Below are 24,515 nucleotides of genomic sequence, written 5' to 3'. Positions count from 1 at the left end.
GTGAATCATGTTTAATTTTCATTTTTATTCTGTTGATGCAAAAATGAGTCTTCAGACATATAATTATTTCTAAACCTAAATTGATTTTTCTTAATCTTATTTCTTTTTTTCTTGGACTAAGTAAGACATCAATGAAATTATGAAAACATATGGATTTTTTTATACCACTTCTTTTGAAAATGGACGCGGAAGAAAACATACTCCAATCTTTTCAAAAAAAAATAAAAAGACTTGTTTAGTTTTGCACAACAAAGAAGAAAAGCCATCCATTTGAACTTTTTTTTCCTGGCTAAATTGGGGCCTGTCAAATTTTCATTCTCACACCACCAAATTACTCTGGGCACCAAAAATTCTAAAAAATACTAATTTACCCCCACATTAATTCCTAAAACGATCTCATATAAATACTAATCTTTCAATTTTCAGTAAATCCAAAAACAAAAACAAAAAAAATCTAAAAAACTTTCTATTTTCTTCCTAATCTTTCCAAATTCTCAAAACCCTAATAAAAAAAGATCTTCATCCTCTTCTCCAACGAATCTTCGATCCAACCAAGAAAAAGGTAAATCTCCATCAATCCGTTCTATGATTTGCATTTCTTCATTGATTTACATGTTTAAATCTTCAATTTTCGAAAATTAAAATCTCTGATTACACCAAGAGTCGGTTTATGTTGACATATCAAATAAACCGATTCTGGGTTTTGTTCTCCGGCCATGAAGAGCATGCACGCTAATCGGTTTATATGATGATTAACATCAACCGATTCTTGGTTTAGAAACGAAATATGAAAATACATCAACAAAATCGGTTTATAAGTGCTTTATAATAATCCGATTTTGTTACATTTTTTTCTTTTAATTATGCAATCACTTAATCGGGTTTTATGTGCTTGATAATTCACCGATTATGTTTGTCTCTTCAGATTCCTTTTCATAATCGGATTTTATATATGTACCACATAAACCGATTACTAATGTTTCACACTCTTGTATGTTTTTGTTTGTCAGAATCGGATTACATATGTTTAATTATGTACCGATTTTTAACTATTTTTTTTATATAGATATGGACTTCGGACACCTAGCATTTTACTCTCGAGAGCTCACCTTGGAGGACATTCTTAAGAAACCACAAAGAGTGCCATAAAGAAGCCTCTATAAGTTTCCATGTGGGCGTGAGACCCATCTTGAACAAGCCCTCGCATTGATTGACAAGCTTGCACTGGAGAAGCTTCATGAGGTCATGAGGTTCACTAGGATGAGGAGAAACATGATTTCAGCTGAGAGGGAGCTCCATGGAGAAATGGAAGGTATGTGGGAACAAACGTCTCAAGCACAAGTTGCTGCTCCTGATGGTGCTGGTGCTCCTGCTGATGGTGGTGCTGAAAATGCTCCCGGTGGTGTTGTTGCTGCTGATGCTGGTGCTCCTTCTCTTTAAGTTTTTACGTTTGAGTTTTAGATATTAAAAGTTTAGGTTTATAAGACTTGTGGTTGTTTTAAGTTCTTAACACTCTTTTAAGGTTTGTATTTTGGATGATCTCTGTGTTGAACTTAATGCACTTGAAGTTTTAATTATAATTATGTGTTGCTCGATAATTCTAGCCTGACATGCCAACAATCGGTCTACTCGAAATGTCAACATAAACCGATTGTGCAAGATATTTTTCCTGTATGTTTTTCAAGCTAGAATCGGGTCACATATGAATATATATAAACCGATTAGTTTCGGTGAAAATTCAATTTTTTTACATGTCTTTAATCGGTTTATGTTGGTCACACAAAAGACCGATTCCTGGTGGCATTAAAACACTATCGGGTTATACATACCTTCGAGAAGACCGATTATGCCAAATTATTTCATGTTTTTCAAAAAAAATAGTCGTTAGGGACTTTCTCTATAAATAGAGACCTCACCCTTGGACCCCATTTGCCCCAAAATTGAACATTTTATTCCCGCTCACTCCATATACTCCACAACTACTCATTTCATACCTCCACATACAAGAAATGGCATCATTTGATTCAATCGAAGATTTGGCAATCACCAAAGCATGGTACGCGGAAACTCGAGTTAGACGTCAGTCCTCCGTAAGGGTGGATTCCGTAACCTTTTGGGCTAGAGTACACAACAAATTTAGCCAAGAATTTGGAAATCCTAATGGAAGAACTGTCATCGAAAATGCGATACTTGCTTATTTAGCTATCCAACCTCGGATTTTTAACACTCGCCCCTTCAACTTGTTCATTGAACAATTTGTAAGTATTTTTGTGGTTTGTTTTACGTAACCCATGTTGTTTTATCTTCCAATGAAACACCACTAACAAATGTAAGTTTGTTTTTGTGTTTTTGTAGCACGAAATCGTGAAAGTGCGCTATTTGGAGGAAAAGGGGAAAGCATTCGCATTCGATGCAAGCTATCACTTCTTGGTAGAAAAAATCCCGGAGGATGACCGAACTTCATGGATCGTTCGGAGGAAGATTGATGGTTTTGGAAGTTTTTGTATAGGTTTTGTGGGTAGACCTCTATGTAAACCCTCACGAGACTATAACTCGTCCACTAGGGTCGCCTAGGGGTTTAAAGGCTTGATGCATATGCTAAATGCATCCTACAATAATAATGGATGAATGAAAAAAAAATTGTATGAAAGGAAACAATCGGTTTATATATGTAATATGTAAAACCCGATTAAGAAAATCGGATTATACATATGGCAACGTTAACCGATTATAGATGTTCTTTGTTAATTTGGAAACACCAATCCATAATCGGTTTACAAGTGCATGAACGTAAACCGATTCTGAGTACTGTTTACGAAAAAAAAATCTAAATGTTTGATGTTTTGAAGAACTCTCTAACATTAGTTAATCTCACATGCAAAACATAATTAACCCCTAATACGATTAATTAATGCAAATTAATCAGGGGTAAAATAGGTACTTAGGTAATTATTTTGATAAGGGGTGGTGTGAAGGTTATTTCTAATGATCTTTTTTGTCATCTAGCTATAGGCCCAAATTAAGTGGTATATGCCCCAATTTAGCCAGGTTTTTTTTTCATGATTTTTCTAAATGGTCCCATTATATTTTAAAGAGAAAAAAACAGGAGAGAGAAATGTGCTCAAATTTGTATATACATCCAGAAGTAATTTTTTGAATTCTAGAAGTCAAAAAGCAAGAAGTTAGTTTGGGTGTAAAATTTCAGAACGTCTTGTAGAAGCAGAAAAGTCAACATTTTGTGAAGCTAAATTTTTTTTCTTCTGACTTCTGCTTTTGGTATCCAAACGCGCCATAAGGATCCTTTCTTTTGACCACCTTAAAGAAGTGGTGCCACTTCTTGTCTGTTTCTTACTATATTTGTTTCAAACAAATAGGTTGTGTTTCCTTATTTGGGTATTCCAAAAAAAAACAAGCTAGTTTCAATAAATGGAAAGTCAAATATTGTAACTTTACTATTTTGCCCATATCAAGGACCACATCTCTGATATTCAAGGAGAAGTTTACCTCTTTATTTCTAAAAATTAAAAAATCAAAAAAAAAAAATAGTTTGGGTAACGATTATTACATGAAACTAGTTGGAAGCCTAACAAGCTAAACTCCAACGACATACTATTACATTAATTTTGAACATGTTGTTGTGCTAGCCTACCAGCGAGCCTCATGGGTAACCTACCCAAAGGAGCCGAAGTGGATGGGGCCGAGATTGTGTCATAAGGGGGGCAAACTAACTTTACCTTCCATGTTAATTTCTGCAATATCACGCCATTGGGGGCTCAAACCTGGGACCTTCTCGAACACATGAAACTTTGGGGAACGAGGATGACCAGCTGAACACATGAAACTCCGAGGATGACCACCTAGTTTGGGTGTAGAATTTTAAAACGATTTTTGGAAGTAAAAAAGTTAATTTTTTATCATGCAAAAAAGTTCTGCTTCTGACTTCTGCTGTTAGTATCCAACTGCGTTAAAACTTAAAAGATAATGTTCCTGATACATGATGGACTGTAAACTAGGTGCATCAACTTCTGCTGCTAGTATCCAAATGTGCTGAAACTTAAAAGATAATGCTCCCGATACGTGATGGACAATAAACTAGGTGCATCAACCTCAACTTTGGCAGGCGTTGTAATGATCATTCTGGTTATTACTTATTAGCATGGGTTAATGACTTTAGTCTAGGAGTGGACATACATGTAACATCTGAACCTCTCCCAACTACAATTGATGAGGCACAACTCTGGGATGATCAAAAGAGTTTTGAGTCAAAGCGCCATCTATAAATATAATGAAAGGATTTTAAGACTAGGAAAAGAAATTAATCGTGGAAGATAAAGAAATTTTGAAACTGAATGGATAACACGGTTGCAGTCAATGAACTGCAAATGAAAAGGCTAATAGGATCATATCTGCACATTTCATGAAAAGAATGAGCCCTTCAACTTTACAGTTTATTGCAACAGCTATCCATGCCTTCCCTTGGTTTTTATAACCTAACTACCAAAATACAAAACCATGCCCTCAATGGCAGAAAAATTAAGTGCATTCATATTCGGCCAACAAACAGACCTGCTGCAATATTCTACTATTAGCTTCAATCATCTTTCCAGATTCTGATTCCATTTGAACTATCTTACAAAGACTTTCAAGCAAATGAATTGCACATCGAATATTTATAATGAACCCAAGGTAGATTTTTAGTACAGAAACCTTAAGGGTCCTAACAGGGAAAAACTACATATCTTGATTCAACATACCCTTGTGACTAGTGTAGACTCGCATCTGTACATCAGTATTCTTAAGAACTTGAAACTTAGGACAATTGAGGACAATTTTTGTGATGGTGATACAGTGATAGAGGGAATATTTGATTCTTACATTTATCGTGTTCTTTAGACCAGATGAAGTTTTTGGCCATCATGAATCATTTCAATATCAAGAATCTTACCGCCATCCTCTGATAAAATGCGTGAACCATCATAGAATTGAAGGTGCTCTGATGCCATACTGATGAGCTCGTCCACACTTGGTGGAACCCACAACACGACCCCTTCTTTTCGTTTCTCCTTCAGGTCCCATGGGTGGAAAGGGAATACCGTGCATTTCCTTGGATTCGCTTTATTTGTTACTGAAACATGAGAAAAACACGCAACTAAGTCTAAGGTATGGGGATATACCGTATCGCAGTTACAAAAAAAACATCATAGATCGAAGGCCTATTACAGTTATTTCAAACTGTTGGACTTTCAACAACTCCCGAACATGTAGCTTGTTTAGATCATCAGAGTTAGGAGAATCTTAAACTGCTAAAAGATGGCCTAAGGGGCCAAATGCAGATGATCCCATGTTTGATTTTTAGCTAAGAAGAGTTCCGTAAACTCAAATCATTCTCACACAAGACCAACATATTCTATAACTTGGTACTAGGAAACCATTTCAGCCATTGATCGAGGTTTTCAGCTCAGCCATTATACAGTTAAGTTTCGCTTACTTCCTTTTACACACCTTTCTAACATCATTTAAGGATCTGAAAGAAGATGAAATTATTTATATGCGAGTAGTAGAGTACCTTGTAATTCTGATGTACTGTCAATGGCACTGGCACTGGCACTGGTACTGGCTGTGGACAGCTCAGCAGACTCTGCCTCCTCCAATAGCTTAATCAATTTCTTGTTCCCACTAGTGCGGCCTTCATCAACTGGAGTATTTCCCCATCTGCATTTTCAAAATAGCTGATAAACACAACGACTAAAACAAATTCAAGCATTAGATAAAAAGTTTTTGGCTATGGGGTATAATTAAATGGTTGGGAGGATAGTTTTTGTCTTTTATGTAATTGCATAGGCTGTGTTGTGTGCATCATCAGATTAACATCCACAAGATACCTTGCCTTCGAAAAGTAGATAGGAATGACAAACGAGAGGGGTTGTGAATGATAACATCATACAAATTTTTTTTTACTATCATACTTAAAGTAAAAAGATTGAGATGATTATACTTCATGATATAAAATAAACGTCACATCTCAAACATACTGGGCTACCACGGAGACGGAAGATAGCATGGAATCAAGGTTTGGGCATAAAAATGGATTTGGCATGAAGGATCTGCAGGTCATGGCCGTATTTTCATGCAAGCATTCTGCACTACAAGAAGTCTAAAGGGATAGAATAAAAAGGAACTACAGAAAAAAAAAAGTAACAGTGTTCATTTATATCTACTGAATGGATTCAGAAAGCATACCTGTCGCGAGTTAACACACTAGCCCCACCTTCTATTAGCACTTTTGCAATCATATATGATCCTTGTGAAACGGACACATGAAGTGCTGTTCTTTGATCGTAATTTTTGGAATTCGGATCTAGTCCATTGGACAATAACCTTTTTACAAAATCGGAATCCCCCCTTGAAACAGTCTGACAGAGACAACTACCGCCATCCACAATATTTAGTGATGCTCCTTCCTTGACAAGTAATGAAGCCACTCGATCGTTTCCTCTCTTGACGGCTTCGAATAAAGGTGTATTCCCAAATTTATCTGATCAGCATTAGCTTAGTAGTGTTATTAAGCAAGAAGCTAACATTTATCTCCCGGAAAATTAATATATTGGGAGCATGAATGCAATGGTAACAACCCATCTAACAACTTACCTGCAATGTTTACACTAACACCTTCTTGAATAAGAAAAGACGCAATGTGTTCAAATCCTTCTGACGCCGCGATATGCTGTTGAAAATAAAAGACAAATTCAAACATCGATTTTCAATTTACAATTTTAAAGGAATCAATATTGAAAAATACTAAATCTTATGATATGGAGCACCAAAAACTAATAAATTTTTGAAAACCAACAAGCATGCTACCACGAGCTCTGGACGGAAACTGAAACTTATACATTAAGAAAGCTCAGAGACATGTTCAACAAAAATGTAGAAAGAGCATGAGATGATATGGCGACTAATAAGAATTATGAGGCATTCCAGAGATATTTCCAGTGAACCAAAAATAAACATCCTGATACAGAAGTATTACTTTCATGTTCACGGCATGCTAGCTTGATAGCACAAGTGTCAAAAACAGGCCCAAACAAGAATAAGTACGACATACATTCACTATAAAATTGGCATCCATAAACAAACATCAGATCGATCCACTAGGTCAATGAGAGCACTTAATAAGGTAATATAATAATGAATACAATTCATTAGATTAATAAACCAAAGTTTGGGAAAGATTTCATCTATCTTGTTATCTACATGTGTAATCTTACCCCACAATTGCAGTAGTGTCTGTTATCTTGGGGTGATGACGTACGAAAAGAAAGATAGTATGACTAACTGAGAAGGTATTTAGATAATTTATTATTGAGTTTCATACCAAAGGCGTCCTTCCATCATAATCTGTTTTGTTGGGATCAGCTCCAGCTCGAATCAAACGCTTCAGGTGATACAAATCCCCATGACATGCTGCACTGTTAACCCTCAAAGCAAGCTCTCCTTCTTGCTTTCCAATATGAAACATGACGTCCGATTCCAATTGCTTCATTCGGTGAAAGTCTTTATTAGACTCTTTCCCCTGTCAGTTCACCTTAGTTAAATGTTCGATGCAGAAAAAAGTGAAACTGAAAACAAAAGGTTGATAGAAATTTTCTTACTGCAGTACCAAGACTAACTAACAATGGACAACTGCATCCAAATAATTTCAATCAATGAAAATTGGTGTGCATTGCGCAGCTTATAAGACAAGCTTAAGCAAAGACAGTTCCTACGAGTTATTCTGATGGAAGCCAATTGCCTCCTACCAACTTTATCTATCCCACAATGCTTGTTTCATTTCAAAGACCAACCAGAAAGCAGGAAAAAGGATGCAAAAACATAAAGAAAATACAGGTCATGGGAATAGAAACAAGACGTACAAACCACTTAACTATCTAATAAGTTACAACGACAATCCCAGTTCTGAAAGTCAACTCAGGAAACTTGTCATGCAGATCAACATACCTCTTTAATATTGATCCATTCTTATAAGAGGCTTTGATTTTACACATTACATACCAAAGAAAATCCAAACAGAGAAGCATTTCAATATATGGGTTATACAAAGTTTGTGAAATCGCAACAAAAAAAGGAAAATAGTACTGCATGGACATAAGAGGTGAAGCAAGCATTCAGCTTCTCCACTCTAAATAACAATAAAGAAGAGGACTAGACAGGTCCAGATGATGTCAAACGTCATTTGATAAAACAAAACTTTGAAACATACTAACAAACTGCTAATTCCCTGTTTTGCTTACCTCCAAAAGGTTGGTCAAGATTATTCTTTCATCGGAAGAACAAATCTCAAGGATACTTATAAAAGATTCCTTATCAAGTCGTAAGAGCCTACATAGTTCACAAACGCGAATGGTATAAGGCTGGGGCATATTGCAAAGGATGGAAAGTTCCCCGAAAGAACTATTAGGTTCAAGAAGTGAGACAGTTACTTCAGATCCCTCTTCTCCTATACCCATCTCTTCCTGTAAACAGAAACACCTATATTACGTCGGGAAAAGAAATATAAGTGTAATAACTGCGGAGTTAAAGGAAATACTGATTTCGACAAACTATTGATTGGTTTATATGGAAAGATATCGAAACAAACTCAGAAGAAAACAAAGATATTGGGAACCAAAAAATGACCGCGCATTTGAGATTCTAGATAGCTAGGCATTCGGCTAATAAGTTGAAGGCGCAGTACTTAATAGTGTTCAAAACGGATTATGAGGTCAGATAACATCTATTATAAATGCAATACACAATCGAGAGGAAAAGATGTCAAGAAAGAAATATGCGATAAATTATGCATACCAGCACACCATCACAAACAAAATAAATTTGATCAACAATGTTGCCCTGTTCCATAATCACTTCTCCTGGAAGAAAAAACTCCTCATGGAGTCTAATTACCTGAAAGAGAGGAAGAAATTGCAAATACAAGCACCATTAGTTGAACATACTTGAGACAGTACCACTTGTCCACCAAAATACTTAAATTAGTATTGGGATAGCAGATATAAACTGGACCGAAGAGTTAATCTAGATGTACAATGATGACATCTAAAGAATCTTAACAAATACGTCGAAAATGATACTGTCACAGTAATAGCGCTGCTTGTACAGCAGATAACCGCAAGGCAATCTTATGGATGAGATTCTCTACATGCGCATAGGATAGACTTTGCAATATGTCTAGTGCAAACATCCTTTCTGCAAATGACTAAGCTGCTGGTCGTCATTCTAGCATCGATATTATCTTTGACTTCTCTCGTTTTAACCTCGCTTTTCTACATGTGATGTGTGTCAGCAAGTTGGATAGAATACTTACGATCTGATTCTTTAACTCTGGAGAGCATCCTTTAAAGAGAGGAACATCTTCAATAAAATCCCTGTATAAAGTTTGTGAAATCTGTAACATAAAGGAACACAGTACGGTATGATTAAGCAATGGAAGATAAATAGTACATAGGAATAATAGGCACCAAAAGCATTCAACACATCAGTAGTATGAAGTATTAAAACAAATCTTGGCTTCTACAAATCTGAACATTATTGTTTCAGTTAATTCGCTCATAAAGCTTACTGGATGAATAATATCTAACATAAACCACGATCCTGTCAACTCTTGAATTGGAGAATTCAATCTTCCATTTGACCATACTCCTATATCATCAGAAAACTACACACAAAATCCTTGTAATCCTAGGTTAATATCAACATGAACCCTATATATATCTATATTGCATAGTGTTGTGTGGAATGAGGTGTAGTTACTTTGGAAGATGATTCAAGACTCCAAATAGGCAAAACTTAGCGCATACTTGCATACATGATACGAGTATGTATGGATAATCCCCACCGCAAACTAGAATGATATAACATTGTATACTGATAAGCTAATTAAATCAGGGGAAAAAAATAATCAAAACTTCCAAGCCAGCATCAATTAATTTAAGTAGCAGCCAAGATATGTGACCTACTGAAGCTTAAGAGGCAACCCTTTCTCCAGAGTACTTTTTGGCTGAGCCAAAAAAGAAATTAAAAAGAAGTACTGATATAGATGGTAATTACCAATGTAACATCTCATTAATTGGATTGAGAATAACTTAAAGTAGGAAGAGAATAAGCAGTAATCATGCACAACGACGAAGGAAAAAAAAATCAAGCGAATCTCATTAATTTTGTGTGCTCGATAGAATAGACTTCCGTTTCATACCTTAGCCCGGATAGATATTGGAATATCCTGGAGAACAACAGCCTCCGTGTAACTGCTTTCATACTGTAACCGCAAGTGACCTTTGATTTGATCACGGATTTCCTTTCCTAGTTTGTTTCTATTCATATATTTCATTATATCCGCCATTTTATCCCTAAATCTTTCTGTCTTTGAACCTTTTACTATTAGCGCTGTCATGTTACCAATCAAGTAAGCTCCAAGAATCATATCGAACGACACGTAAATCATGACAAATATCATCTCCCTGACATTTACTGCATGTATCTCTCCATAACCTGTTGCGGAAGACTTTATTTATTAGAAATCTCAAATCGTGAATGTCAATACAGCTAACTGAGAAAAAGAAGCAGAAAGAAATGCATGAATCATAATGATACATGTTCTTCGATACAATATACCGATTTTTGGCATACAAAAACAAGGCAGAGGTGCCTCATTAATGTTATTGTCGTTCCAAAACACGAGGAATGTTAAAGATGACGAAACAACTCATACACAAATAGTTTCTTGATGAAGCCCATTTTTAGATTCCTAGCATATTGGTTTTGCACAAAATCTTTGATATATCTCCAACCTCTCAGCTTCTTATGAGCACTACTGGGATTATCTGCAATCTTCATTCGATTTATAATAGTCTTTACTACTGCCAAATAAATAACCTAGAGAAGTCCCCTCGCTGAGCCCTAACTTCTAACATTAACAATTGTCACATGTAGTAATGAACAGAAGATTGGTTGTGCTTTGGTACTTAAGTCAAAGCACCGTGAATGTTGTTAACTTCAGTTGATGTTCCTTTCCCTATTAGCAACGATAACTTAATTCACTTATCACAACAAAAGTCTGCCTTCGTGACTCCATCATGCATGGCACACTGCACAGTTATTTTGTACTCGCAAGTTACAAGCTCAAACTCGTATGTAATCTGGTGTGGAACCTACCTCCACCGCTAACTAAAGATCCTATCTTTGTTTCCTTTCGAAAAGAATATTAATAGAAAAATTTGAAAGTTTTCGTCTAAATTTCTAGTGTTTAAGTAAGATGTAAATCCTGAACCTTCTCGTATTATATTCTTCAGCTGAACGAAGCATTTATAATACTAAGAGAACCAATAATAATGTAGACGTATAGTGCACTTTGAAATGCTTTGAATCAATGAATGAGTAAAAAGAAATGAAGTAAAGAATTACCAACAGTTGCCGTGGTGACAATGGCCAAATACAGTGAACAATGTATCTAATACTAAGAGAACTAATAATAATGTAGACGTATGGTGCACTTTGAAATGCTTTGAATCAATAAATGAGTAAAGAGAAAGGAAGTAAAGAATTACCAACAGTTGCCATGGTGACAATGGCAAAATACAGTGAAACAATGTATCGTTTCCCAAGATCAATTTCTCTAAAATTCGAATAACTGTAGTCGCCCAATTTCAGACTTCCTATCCAAGTATATCCTTCCTTCTCAGCTGGCAGAGTTGTCGCCAGGTAGTAAAAGATGCAGGCAGCCGTGTGGGTGCAATAGAGTTCAACTGCTAGAAGTTTTACAATCCTAGTGAACAAGTAGTTGATACGAATGTCTTTCTCCATATGCTGAAAAAACTCTATCACTTTTCGCACTCGGTACAGCCTTATCCACAAGAGATATCTCACTTCTTCTTTTTTACCACAAGACTGATGAAAACAACAAATAGTCTTAGAAATAAGAACTCCGATTCTAACTGAACGAATTCTTTAGCAGCAAATTTCGGGGTTACCGAAACTGCCTCTTAGGTTATTAGGTTAACCAAAAGTAAGCTGCTGAAACCAATATTCAAGTATAAAAGCAGGCCATGGGAAGCAACTAACAAAAGTGAAATAACAATGTAAGATAAATGAACAGGAGTCTCAAAAACATACCGCATAGATAAGATCCCATGGACAGCAAGCAAGAAGATCCAAGATGAAACTTGATTTCAAGTAACTGCAGTTCGGTACCAAATATATTTATATATCTACACAGAACAAAACATTTCACAAACAAAACACCAGTAAATGCCTTTTTTTCTAGGAAGGGAACAGGAAACAAACCGGAGCGCAATGGTAGTCCGCTTGGAAACCATACGATAAGTTTGTGGGTCTCTGAAAGCTACAAAGAATTGAATGATAATATCTACAAAGAAAGCAAACTGTCCAGCAATATCGAGGATGAATAATTTGTCTGGCAAACCCCTGAAGAATCCAAATTCGACTGGAGTAAAGAATGACGAATAAATTGCCCATATCAGTATGATCCTTGTCCATATCAGATACCACCTGCATTTTTTAGTCAACTTAAGCTTTAGAGAAACAACTATGGAACCCTAGAAATGTAGAGAAGGGAACAACCAACGAAACAATAAAACCCTAGAAAATTAAGTCTTGGACTCCTTCGATTTCGGAAATTGAATTTAAAATTCTGATATGATTGAATAACACTTTTTCGCTTTCAAGAAATGATAGAGAGGGTGTGACCCTAAAAAGATTTTTTTTGATGAATTTGCTTCTCTCTGATCTACTATTACTCTCTGTTGGGCTTTGGCGGTAAATGAAATCCAAAACCAACCGTAGGAGAACGATTTTTTAGAACAAGTCTTATGTTGGAATACAAACTATTCCAAGCATGGAAAAATCATAAAATGTCAAATCTAGTGACTTCCAAGTTGGTGTATTCCATAAAAAAATCCAAACAGGATTCCATAAATTGGTGGAAGGGTCTATAAAATCCATCTAAATGCTATTTTCGCTATTGAAAATAGCGCTCAACCCCAATTAAAATAGCACAGTAGAAAACAAAAAAGCTCCAATGATAATAGCGTCAAACACCAATAACAATAGCGCCCTAAAAACTAGCCAACAGTTACGTCATATTTTGTTTCTTAATTTGGTATAAAATTATTATTCTTGTACACATGTCACGTTTTAATTAGTCTGATCCTTTTAAATATACCGTTGCAGTAGTCAAGGTAGACCTAGAAATTTTGCTATTCCGTGGCTCTGCCACGTTACTATTAGTGGACCTATACAAAAATAAAAACGCTATTCTCTTTATCCATGAGCCCTATTTTTATTGGCTTTCTCAAAACGCTATTCTTATTAGCGTTGGGCGCTATTTCTATTAGCGTTTTTGTAATTCCACCATTAGACTTGAGCTTCCATGAACGACTCCAAATGTTGAGGTGAGATGGAAGATGGAAGATGGAATTCTTCCACCATAAGACTTGCTTTTAGGGACCATGATTTTTTGAGAGGACCATGGTTTTATTAGGCCACCTTCCCTACGGTTACAAGGAGTGTCCTAAAGCATTAAAATGACTAACCTACCCTTAACCTAGTTTAATTTAAAACCAACCTAATAACCACCTATATATATATATAACCACCACCACCTCCCACCATCGCCGATTACCACCACCACCACCTCCGATTATCACCACCACCAACCACCGATTACCACCACCACCACCGCACACCACCGCCGATTACCACCACCACCACCACCACCTCCGATTATCACCACCACCAACCACCGATTACCACCATCGCCGATTACCACCAACCACCGATTACCACCACCACCACCGATCACCACCACCACCTCCTCCGATTATCACCACCAGCAACCACCGATTACCACCACCTTTGATTACCACCACCACTATATATATAGCTTAATTTAAAACATTAACAAAGATATTCTCACAAACCCATTACTTGTCGTTCATTTTTGGTTGAATAAATGAGAAGTAATCATTAAAATGAGTTGAAAATGGAAGTTGCAGAGAGGTTTAATGGAGGGTTTTTTTCAGAGAAAAGTTCGGTTATCACGAATTAATTTTTTCTTAACCGAACTCAGAATTTGGTTGATTCGCAAAAAAATATTTTTAACTGAATCCTTGTATTAGAACAACACAAGTCCATAAGTTCGGTTCCTTCGCAAAATAAGGATATCACCGAACTTTAGTTTACGAAAATAATGAGAAGTCCACAAGTTCGGTTCGTTCGCAAAAATGTTAAGTTTTCTTTGTAACCGAACTCTACCTTTGAAACTTCGTAACCGAACTCTACCTAATTCGCCAAGAAATAGATTTCGTAGTAACCGAACGTTTGCCTAATTGCATATATGCATATATAAGCCCAGTTCGGTTGATTCGCAAAATATGTTGAAGTTTGCGAACCAACCGAACTTCTAACACTAGGTTACTTTTAACCTGCAGTTCGGTTGGGAACTTGGTTGCGTTGAAGTTTGCGAACTAACCGAACACACAAGATATACCCAAATAAATTGTTAAGTTCAAAATTCGGTTACCTACCATTTTATCCTAGGTAACCGAACATTAAACTGTACGACCAAAACCTCCATTAACGAGCGAGTTCGGTAACCTGCGTATTTGGAAAACGTAACCGAACTACACTTTCAGGTGTGTTCGGTTACATGTTCTTGACATATGGTAACTGAACTGACCCAAATCTACATAATTTTATTTTATTTTTTTTTGAAAGTTTGGAGCAATTCAACCAACATTATCTAAGTTTGAAGCACACTTGGGTACCCAAATACCCTTCCTCCGGTTGTGGTTGGTAAAATCCATCGTTTTTCATGTTTTCCTTGTTCATCTTCTCTAACTTTATTCTCTCAATAGTTCTACTTCTTTTTAAAAAAAACCATCTGATTTTTTAATCTCACTAATTATCTTTAACTTAATCATCTCACTAATTATTATTAACACTAACTAATCATCACCCAAAATTAATCAGGAGGGTAATTTAGGTATTAATATAAATATCTAGATAAGGGGTGACCTAGATTTACTTCTAATATCTTTATCCAAAATAAAACCATGGTCCCCAAAAAAAACCATGGTCTCCAAAAATCGTTCCTTTCTAAGGGGGTGTTTGGGAGTATTTGGACCTTTGATACCACACTTTTTATCCAGATATTTTTTTAATCGGTAAAAAATACTGTGTTGACCATTTTTGTAAGAATATGATGCTGACATGTTTTGAACCCATGTCGTCCGCGTTTTCTTAATCCAGATTACAAATGCTGAATTTTGTAAGCATATGGTGCTGAAAAGTTTTGAACTCATATATCAATCGTATGGGCATTCTTTTATCCCGATCACAAATGCTTATATTGCATTATACGGCCATATTAGCCAGATTTGCTAGCCTTTTTCGGTTAAAAAAAGTTATATTATTGCCAAGAACGACATGCTAACTAACACATCACTGCACCAATGACGGCCTAATAAATCATGCAAAACTAGATAACAAAGGTAGTTTACGTAATCTTTAATTTTTAGAGTAGAAAATGTTACACGCCAAAATCCGGTGGTTACTATAATTACAAAACCTTGAGATCAAAGTTAACCCAAGTTAGAGATACAGTGTGCGCGAATAATGCCCACAGACAGAAGTAGTATAAAACAAAAACAAATGCTCTACGGGTGGACACAAAGACAAACTAAACTTTCATTGGATTTTATCTTTGACCATGGGTTTTGTTGTCTTCTCCCGTCCTTTTCAGGACTCTCTCCATCTAATATTACTGGCTATCTACTTATCTGGCGTGGCAACATGATCGGTGATTTGAAAATCATTGTAGCCATTAAGAAGGTCCAAACAGTGATGACTCAACAGAAATTTGAGTACGATTGAAATCAATCAAATATATATGATATATATACACCGAAATAATTAGACAGAACATACTTGGTTGGCTACGTGCGAAACCGCAGGTGGCAGAAAATCCTAGTTAGTCATACATCGACATTATTTAGTAAATAATACGACAAGATTATAGATTAAAATAGAATTTCCTTAGCGGAAAAAACTCTACTTAAATCCTACTATAAATCTATGATCATACTGACACCTAGGAAGTTCCGGTTGCATCCAACAGACTACGTGCATGGTTTGTTCATTGTTCAGCTTGTGTTGCAAAATGCGAAATAAGTATCTTATCTACCTGTAGCAATATTAAATCCAATGGACAAACACGCTGCCTGTGCGACCCAATTTGTTCGCATCTATCACGTGGCAACCGCTCATATACTCTAAATTAAGGGGAATTCTACGATCTAAAATTTAATGGTCCACTGTGTGGTGATGTCGACGAGGAGAGCATTTGAAAGAAAAAAAGAGAGATTCTAAAATTAGTAGCATACCTGTTGTCTGGATGAATGACAAAGCCTCTGATACCGTTAATAAAATCTTCTCTACTGATTTTTCTACGTGTCTGATTATCCAATCCTAACTCGTTTGTTATCAAATCAAATCGGCTTCCTCTTGATGATAGAATGCGATCCTTCAACTTTTCCACCTTAAACTCTTCCGTTTCATCTTCATCTTCTTCTCTCTTATCTCTTTCTCGTTCATGGTGGTGGCGATGAAGATGGTGAAGATGATCAGGCATCCTCAACTGTTCAAATCAGAATTTTGTTTGTTTCAGAATAATTGAATCAACGAGATCAGAATTCTGCTGATCAAAACCAAAGAATTACACAGTTTATTAATCTTCGTTGTCTAAATCTCTGAAACAAATTAACATAACACCAAATGAAATATATAAATCTCAAACAAATGAATGAAATAATTTTCTTGAATTCATTCGAGGAATTTCTAACCAATAAATGTGTTTATTTTGGATAAAGAAGAAGAAGAAGAAGCGGGAGAAAGGAAATGTTAGACACGAGCAACCTGAGAGAGTCAAGTTGCCCGAAGCCAACTCTAGAAATATGACTCTATGCCTTACCATCCTCATTTATATTTGGGAGAAAAAAGAAGTCGACGTTACAACACGTACCCAAGTTGAATGTCTGAAATACCCTTGGCGTGGTTATGAACTGAATTCTCAGATTATGATCTTCTGTTGATTTGAAGTGTTCAAGATTTTCATCAAACATGTGATGTTCAACAACTCATGAAGCTGAATATTTAAAAAAATTAGAAGAAGAGGGTAATGGACAAATCACTAGTTGTGGTAACACAAAACAATACAAACTTTTCAAGTTCATTTATGAATCTAAACTGTAAGAATAATAGAAGATGTAATTTATCATGTTTAGTTATAAATGGGTATTGAAAACAAATACAAATCTAAATTGAATCAGTGAAATAGAATTATAGCTAAAGAACGGTGAGGAGAATTTGAGTGAAGTACCTGGAAATTATGGATGGCAGAAGTAGTCACACACAGAGTCTGTTGGATGTGAAAAGTGTTTGATGAATATAAAGCTTCTGAATCCTGGTGATAGTTACATAAAGAGAAACCTGGATCAAAACTTCTCTGACAACTCTCGTGAAAAGAAAAAGTGTATGCTCGGACCTTCATGAGTACATATGCGGATTAGATTATATTTGCTAGCAAGATCTTAGGAACAAGTGGGGCTTTTATTCGATGCTCTATCTATCCCTTGATTTATCTTTAATTCTAATTAAGTCCCTCGGAATTAGGACCGTCCATGGGATTGCACAACTTCGGTTCCGCATCAAGGTTGTTAAATCGTGAATGGAGGTGGATGGTTTTCTATTTTCAGGAATGGTGAATCTAAAATTTATTGCGGACTTTTAAAATGCCTAAATTGCATTTTATTATACTCCTTCCGATTATAAAGAAAATCATACTACCGCTTTTCTTTTTTTCTATTTGACATTTCTTTTTCAGAAAAAGAGGGAGTATATTTTAAAAAATATATTCTCATTAGATTCACTTTTTATCACACTGCGACTCTTTCTCCGGATAAAAGTATCGTCGCGATTGTTATAAACCAAGTTTATTTACTAAGATGTCCTTCGTGTCTAATATTAGGGTTTACATATCTTGGGAACCAAATCTTCTATCTATATAAATAGAGGCATAACCCATTGTAATTCTATACACATTAATATAATTTTTCTCTCTCTTCTTCCCCTCTATTTTGTGTCTCCTTCTCCGTTTATAAGTCGTAATCAGCACGCCCTAATATTGAGCTTGGTTCGGATCAATACGGTCGTTTCCTTAAAGATGCACAACTGCTATTGCGTCATATATTTACAATCTATACATTTTCTTTGTGAAGTTATTTGTATTTAATATAATTGTCTCGGTCATCTCTATTTTGTTTGCAGTTTTGTTCATGTACATAGTTCCTACAAGGGTTGGAATTCTTATTCCACTACTGATTTTTGTTTGTCTTCTTTTGCATGAGTTGATTCTTTGATGATGATTGGGTTTAATACAATTGGTCAACAATTGATGCACGTATTAGCAGTGGCATCAAACGAGGAGAGATACTAAAAGTTCTGATGACTTTTCAGTCGTACACGTGGTAATAACAATCAGAAATACTTTGTTTGATTTTAATTTATTTTTTATTTTTTATTTTTTTGGACAATCAACATATCTCAATTCATTCAAATTAAAATCGTGATTACATGTTCGCTTACAAGAATAACAAAAACATCAAAATGCAAATTAATCAAAACTCTTATACACATAAGGACATCAATTACAAGTAGATCGCGAAGAGAAAGAGCGATAAACAACAAAGATATCCAAAAGAATTTTATGTAAAAGGGAGAGATGATGGTATATTTGGAAATAAGATCCGACCATTTAATATGAATATATTCTTCTTCTTCGATAAGAGATGCTCCTAATACAAAGGAGTACTTTGCCCATATATTTGTCGATCCACACGAACACGGATGTCGATTTAAAACGATGTCGTGATGAATCGTTGATGTTTTTGAATCAGGAATAGCAAGCCACAAACCAGCAACTAAAATTTGAAGAACTCGCCCCACAACGACGAAGAAAAATCGTCCCAAAATGACGAAGAAATATGTCAAAAGACACCAAAAATGATGTAAAAACATCTTATTCAATAACCTACTATCAAAAATTTTAAAAGAAAACGAATTCTTGGTCAGATCTGGTCCAAAAGGACCAAATCTGAGCAAGACAGCTAGAGGTTTTTTTTCTTTTTTTTGGGAAAGGGAAGAGGAAAAGAGAAGAAAGAGAGAGGTCTGGAATAAGATCTTAATTTACTTCCATGCTGATTTTAATTTATGCTAACTGTGTTATATGATTTCCTTTGATAAATAATCTTTTTTTTTATTCGAGTTTTTATTTTACAAAACATGTGATGGTTATCTTCAGAATTCCATCTGTTATTACCTTGAAGGTATAACATCCATTATGTGCACCAAGTACGGATTATTTATTTTTTAAAGGCTATATTGTTAGTCTTTACATCACAATGGATTTCTATTTTCCTGACAAGAAATCTCGAGCTTATAATTTTGTTGATCTTAAGAATATGAGATATCAAAGAATGGTGGCTTCTATTGTAAGATACCATCGTCAATCACAAAAGTGATATTTATTTATTTTTCTAATCTTTTTATAGAAAAAAGAAAGAAAAAGAAAGAAAGAAAAAAATCATCAAAAGATGGTTTATAGTTTCTATTCCTCTAATGAAATTGTAATCACCAAAATTTGGTGTTATCGCAATTTATTTATCTTTATGGTTAATTACATGCATGGTTGAAAAACCTCCGTCCAATTGAGTTTGGTATCTTCGTCCATTCGATGAAGATCATGTAATTTTTATAGTCGGTTTCTACTTTTTCTTACAAGAAACCATACATCGACCACAAAAGTGGATTTTTCCATTGCGTTGACTAAAACAACGATTTTTTTTATTTTGCCGATACGAGAGTTTGGTAAATCGTATATAATTGGTGCTAATTCTCTCCACCATTTCCATAAGATTGGCATATTTTTCTAAAACTTTTGCAAAAAAGGAGTGAATTTTTCGACCACATAATGGATTTTTTTTCCAAAGGCGATAACGACAATGATTTCTTTATTTTCTTAAAAAGAATCATTATCGCAAATAAAAAGGACTTGTTGCATCCTTAAGGGATATTGAGCATTTTTTTTCCTCACGGTAAATCTTCAAAATTTAAAACCGTTCCACTTGTAGTTGGAATTGGACACTAAAGATCAAAGGGTGCGCACCCGGCTTGTTAGCTAATATTATTAGTCCTTGTAGTGACTATATTGATCTTAATTTAATTTTCTTTTGATAAAGGAAGTCCATAATTTTATTCCGAAAAACTTAATTTGTTTGGAGATTTATTTGCGTATTCTATATGTTTTTGGCTACGATGGTAAATGTATAATGACTTTTGCATAGTTTATATATGTGGTACATAAAAATCAGAAATTATTATGAGTATATGTCTTCGATTTAATCGGATAATACTTTACGAAAACTTGTTTTTGTTTTATGAGATAAACATATTTTCGCCATAATCAGGGGGAGACTATACACTACCAGCAAAAGTTGGTGTTAATTAACTTCAATGTTATATCAGTTCTCTACCATCATGACCAAATCGAAAAAGACTGCTATTAACTAGGCGTAAAATGTCTCATTTGCTTTTTATATAAGCGTTTGCCTTTTTAAGAGGAAAATCCAGTCACATCTCGTAAAATAAGTAGTGTTCCATGAGAGCCTACCGGTAGTGCTCCAATTGAGTGTACCAAAATACCATTCACATTCTCAATATTAATATCTCATCCCTTGATGATGATGATGATGATGAGATCAAAACGCCCGTGGGCGCTGGTACCAGTAAATTTGGAATTTTTCAAAATATGCATATACTTGAGAATTGTGTGGGATCGTGGTAAACAAAAATGATTGTCGAACATTCATTTAAAGTAGCTACTGAAATAAAAATATGGTGGTTGTTATCCCCTCTGCAAAGCAATATCGACATATGTGATTGGTTGCATACAATCCAAATTAGATTGGATTAATTTCTATATTAACGTGATTTTGGATCCAAGACTAACACCTTTTAAATTTACAAGCCTATTAATTATAGTTTGGTGTAGTCATAAATGCGTTATACGAGAAATATGTTCGTTGTAAAAACGATTTTAAGGTTTTATTTTTGCTCAGACCCTAGGATTGATTAAATAATTTTTGTTCCCCTTATTTGATGCATTTGGCGTGGTAGTCCTCGAAGGATTCATATTGCATTCACATAAGAGATGTGATCAAGGAACATATTCAAATTTGCAATCCTCACATGATTCAAATTATAGGCAGCCACCTGACTCGACTATATCAGGTTTAACAATCTTATTTGTGTTTTTTTTTTAAAAATTGGTAAAATATCATAATACGGATTAGTTGATGATATCAACTTTGTAGGTCTCTTGAGGAGTCCTTAAAAAACACAAAAACCCACGCTTTAGCAGCATAAATTCTATTATGCATTTATTTTCTCATTCTTTCTTAAATCTGCAGTTAGAATTATGCTAGCTTAAACTCGTCTTTGAGATAGACTAGAGTTATTATTTTGATGGTTGCTTTTTTTACTCATATAGTTGAGTCAGCATCCATAAATCGTCAAAAGTTGTACTCTTTTTTCTTTGTTTCAGGTTTTTTTTTTCCTATGTGGTTTTCCTGACAAGGTTTTAATGATGCAACATCTCGTTGACGTTTAATTTTCTTTCAAAAATGTTGATATTTTGTGCTCTTTTTCCTTCGTCCAAATTTTTTCCCATTGGGTTTTACTGGCAAGGTATTAATGAGACAATCTAATTCAACATGGTGGTCATCCAAGGGGGAGTTGTACTTTTGGTTATTTGGTGGATTCCCACCATTAGATCATTTTGTTAGACCATATCAACTTAACCATCTCCTTTGAATTTGGATACCATTCTAATTCATATAAGGTATGATCACAAATTTTATTCACCTATGCAACTGTAACTACATATTGGCACCTGTTGAAGAAACTACATCAACTACTTTTGCAAATTATATCCGAGAAGCTAGCAATCCAAGAAGCAAGTACTCAATGCACTTAAAGAAGCGTGAAAACTCGAGAAAATTATTGTTAGAAGACTTACACAAAAGAAGACTTAATCAAGTATCAATTTTCTTCACGAAAGAAAAAGAATCTTCTACATTCAAGAAATACGCTCATCAAATTGGGAAGTTACCACTAAAAGATTTGCAAGCCAAGATTTAACTAAAGTACTCATCAGGGGGAGCGCCATCATCAAATTAAGGTGCATTCACTGGACTTAATGCGTTGTACTCTTTTTCCTTCGTCAAGGTTTTTCCCACTGGGTTTTCCTTGTCAAGGTTTTAACGAGACAACATATATGTGTCCAACACTGTTATAAGTCGTATATTTCCAGGTTTTTCTCTTTTGAGTTTTCCTGTTATATTCATAGTGACTTAGACACAGTGGTCATCAGGGGGAGTGTTATAAACCAAGTTTATTTACTAAGATGTCTTTCGTGTCTAAGATTAGGGTTTACATATCTTGGGAACCAAGTCTTCTATCTACATAAATAGAGGCATAACCCATTGTAATTCTATACACATTAATAGAATTTCTCTCTCTCTTCTTCCCCTCTATTTTGTGTCTCATTCTCCGTTTATAAGAGCGATCATCTATTTATCTCTTTTTCTTTAATTTCTTGCAAATCTCCTCTCTTTCCACAAAGCAAAGTCATCGTCATTCTCTTTACAAATCCTTTCATATTCTGTGATTGCGTGTTTCAATCTCACCTTAAAGAAAATTTCTCAAACCCTCTAATTATATGGTTAAAAGACTTCAAGCAATCCTTTTTGCGAACTCGTGGGTGGTTGAAGGAAGAACATTTTCTGGAACATTTCTCTCCTGGATTTGCCATTTTTTAATCTCCCCTTTCTCTTAAAATATTTTTCATTTTTAGTTTAACTTTCTTTATTCTGGAGTTTATTTATCTAAATCCTTTTTATAAATCCCTAAGAATTGCCTTTATGGTCATTTAAGGCTATTGGTGAAATATCTCGTCTTTTGGAAATTCACGCCTATTCATAGTTGTTTACACATTTTCTCCAGAACCATTTTTACTTCTCGAAACCATCTATTTAAAGTCTAATTCTAGACGTTTCATTATGCCGAATTTTGCTCAGAATTACCATTAACAGGGCTATATGCAGGTTACCTCATCCTTTCGAGTTCATCTTACACTAATTAAAATCTTAGACTTTTTTACAGATCTGTACTAGGAGGCACTTGCTGAGAGGCATCATTGTTAACTGGAGCATGCTGGATAGGATATATTACTCTCACATGACCTATTTGCCCGTCTCCAGAAATTCTAAAATATCTCATTCAAAAATGTTATGCCCTTTGACTTCTAGTCAATGACAAGTGCATCCATTTCCAAACTCAATAACCCCAACATTTACATCTATATATCTCACATTTCGCCCTCTAAAATGTTGGTTCATATACAATCCCATTTCACCCTCTAGAGCATTAATGTCAGTTGGAGGCTTATATGTTCACTGCTTATCTTGTTATCTAGAGAACAAGTGTATTTATTAGCCTACCAGATAAAGGTGTACACGATACACGTCATGTGGTCATCAAATCTATCTTGCTTAGCTTGTTTCTCCAGATACATGTGAGCAAATACTCCAGATATCCAAGGTGTCATGGAAACAATAACATCAATATGGTATTTCAAAAAAAAAACAAAGGAATCTTGGACCACTTACACAGAGAAAAAGTCAAAAAAAACTTTCATCAGTTTCTTTCTTTATCTCTTACAAGGAAAAGTGTTCAACCTTGTTGATGGGGCCAAACGATTTGCTGGTTTTTTAGGAAAGTGAAGAGACGACCGCACGGACGGGGACTCCTCGACCGAGCAAATTGCCTAAACCTTTTTCAAACAGATGCACTTCACGAGAGTACTTTGAGTTCGAGAGATCAATTTGTAGGACTCCGGCCTAAACCAAGACAATGGTCTTTCTAGAGTCAATTCAGTCATAAAAAGGGATGAGGGTCGATCTATAGGAGGGAAGATGAGAAGTGTGTGAGATCAATGATGATCGAGGATTGTGAGTGTGCTGTGAATTCTGCAAGTTTGTGAGACGTCAGTGAATTGTGATAAGTTCGACTGAGTTCTCAGATAAGTTCTGACCTATTGAGTGATAATTTCTTGTGTATCAAAATTATTGTTTACACGATGATTTTTCATTGTTTAATTGTGGATTCTTGGTTGTTCAATCGTGGATTCAGAAACTTATTTATATTGGAAGATTAGTAGACACATTGATCCCAGTAAGTGTGACGGTTGTTGGAGTGAAAGAGTGGGAAAGTGGGAAATCATGGTGAACCAGTTCCATGTCGTGTGGAGACTTGCTTGATTGTCCATC

The 24,515-nt window shown here is 35.3% G+C and overlaps 1 protein-coding gene across 9 annotated transcripts; it reads right to left on the bottom strand.

Moving 5' to 3' along the window:
- Positions 1-4,567: 4,567 nt before the first annotated feature.
- LOC113281220 (potassium channel SKOR-like) lies at positions 4,568-17,650 on the bottom strand. Of its 9 annotated transcripts, none has more exons than XM_026529902.1 (15): positions 17,450-17,588; positions 17,093-17,215; positions 16,455-16,768; positions 12,337-12,561; positions 12,166-12,229; positions 11,601-11,940; positions 10,250-10,545; positions 9,362-9,442; positions 8,845-8,943; positions 8,292-8,513; positions 7,376-7,573; positions 6,649-6,724; positions 6,241-6,535; positions 5,567-5,712; positions 4,568-5,125 (listed from the first exon to the last, which is right to left on the bottom strand). In XM_026529902.1, exons 3-15 carry the CDS (start codon positions 16,700-16,702, stop codon positions 4,890-4,892), a joined length of 2,526 nt encoding a protein of 841 aa, XP_026385687.1. In that variant the 5' UTR covers positions 16,703-16,768; positions 17,093-17,215; positions 17,450-17,588; the 3' UTR covers positions 4,568-4,889. The 9 variants fall into 9 exon arrangements, 8 of the variants coding, with proteins under 8 accessions (XP_026385687.1, XP_026385688.1, XP_026385686.1 ...); XM_026529903.1 differs by having other exon boundaries at positions 16,455-16,765; XM_026529901.1 differs by having other exon boundaries at positions 16,455-16,708.
- Between the last annotated feature and the right edge of the window lie 6,865 nt (positions 17,651-24,515).

Source organism: Papaver somniferum, chromosome 5, assembly GCF_003573695.1.
Source record: "Papaver somniferum cultivar HN1 chromosome 5, ASM357369v1, whole genome shotgun sequence".
Classification (NCBI taxonomy): domain Eukaryota; kingdom Viridiplantae; phylum Streptophyta; class Magnoliopsida; order Ranunculales; family Papaveraceae; genus Papaver; species Papaver somniferum.
Note: the sequence above shows the minus strand (reverse complement) of the source record. Positions and strands in the feature narration are given on the sequence as shown.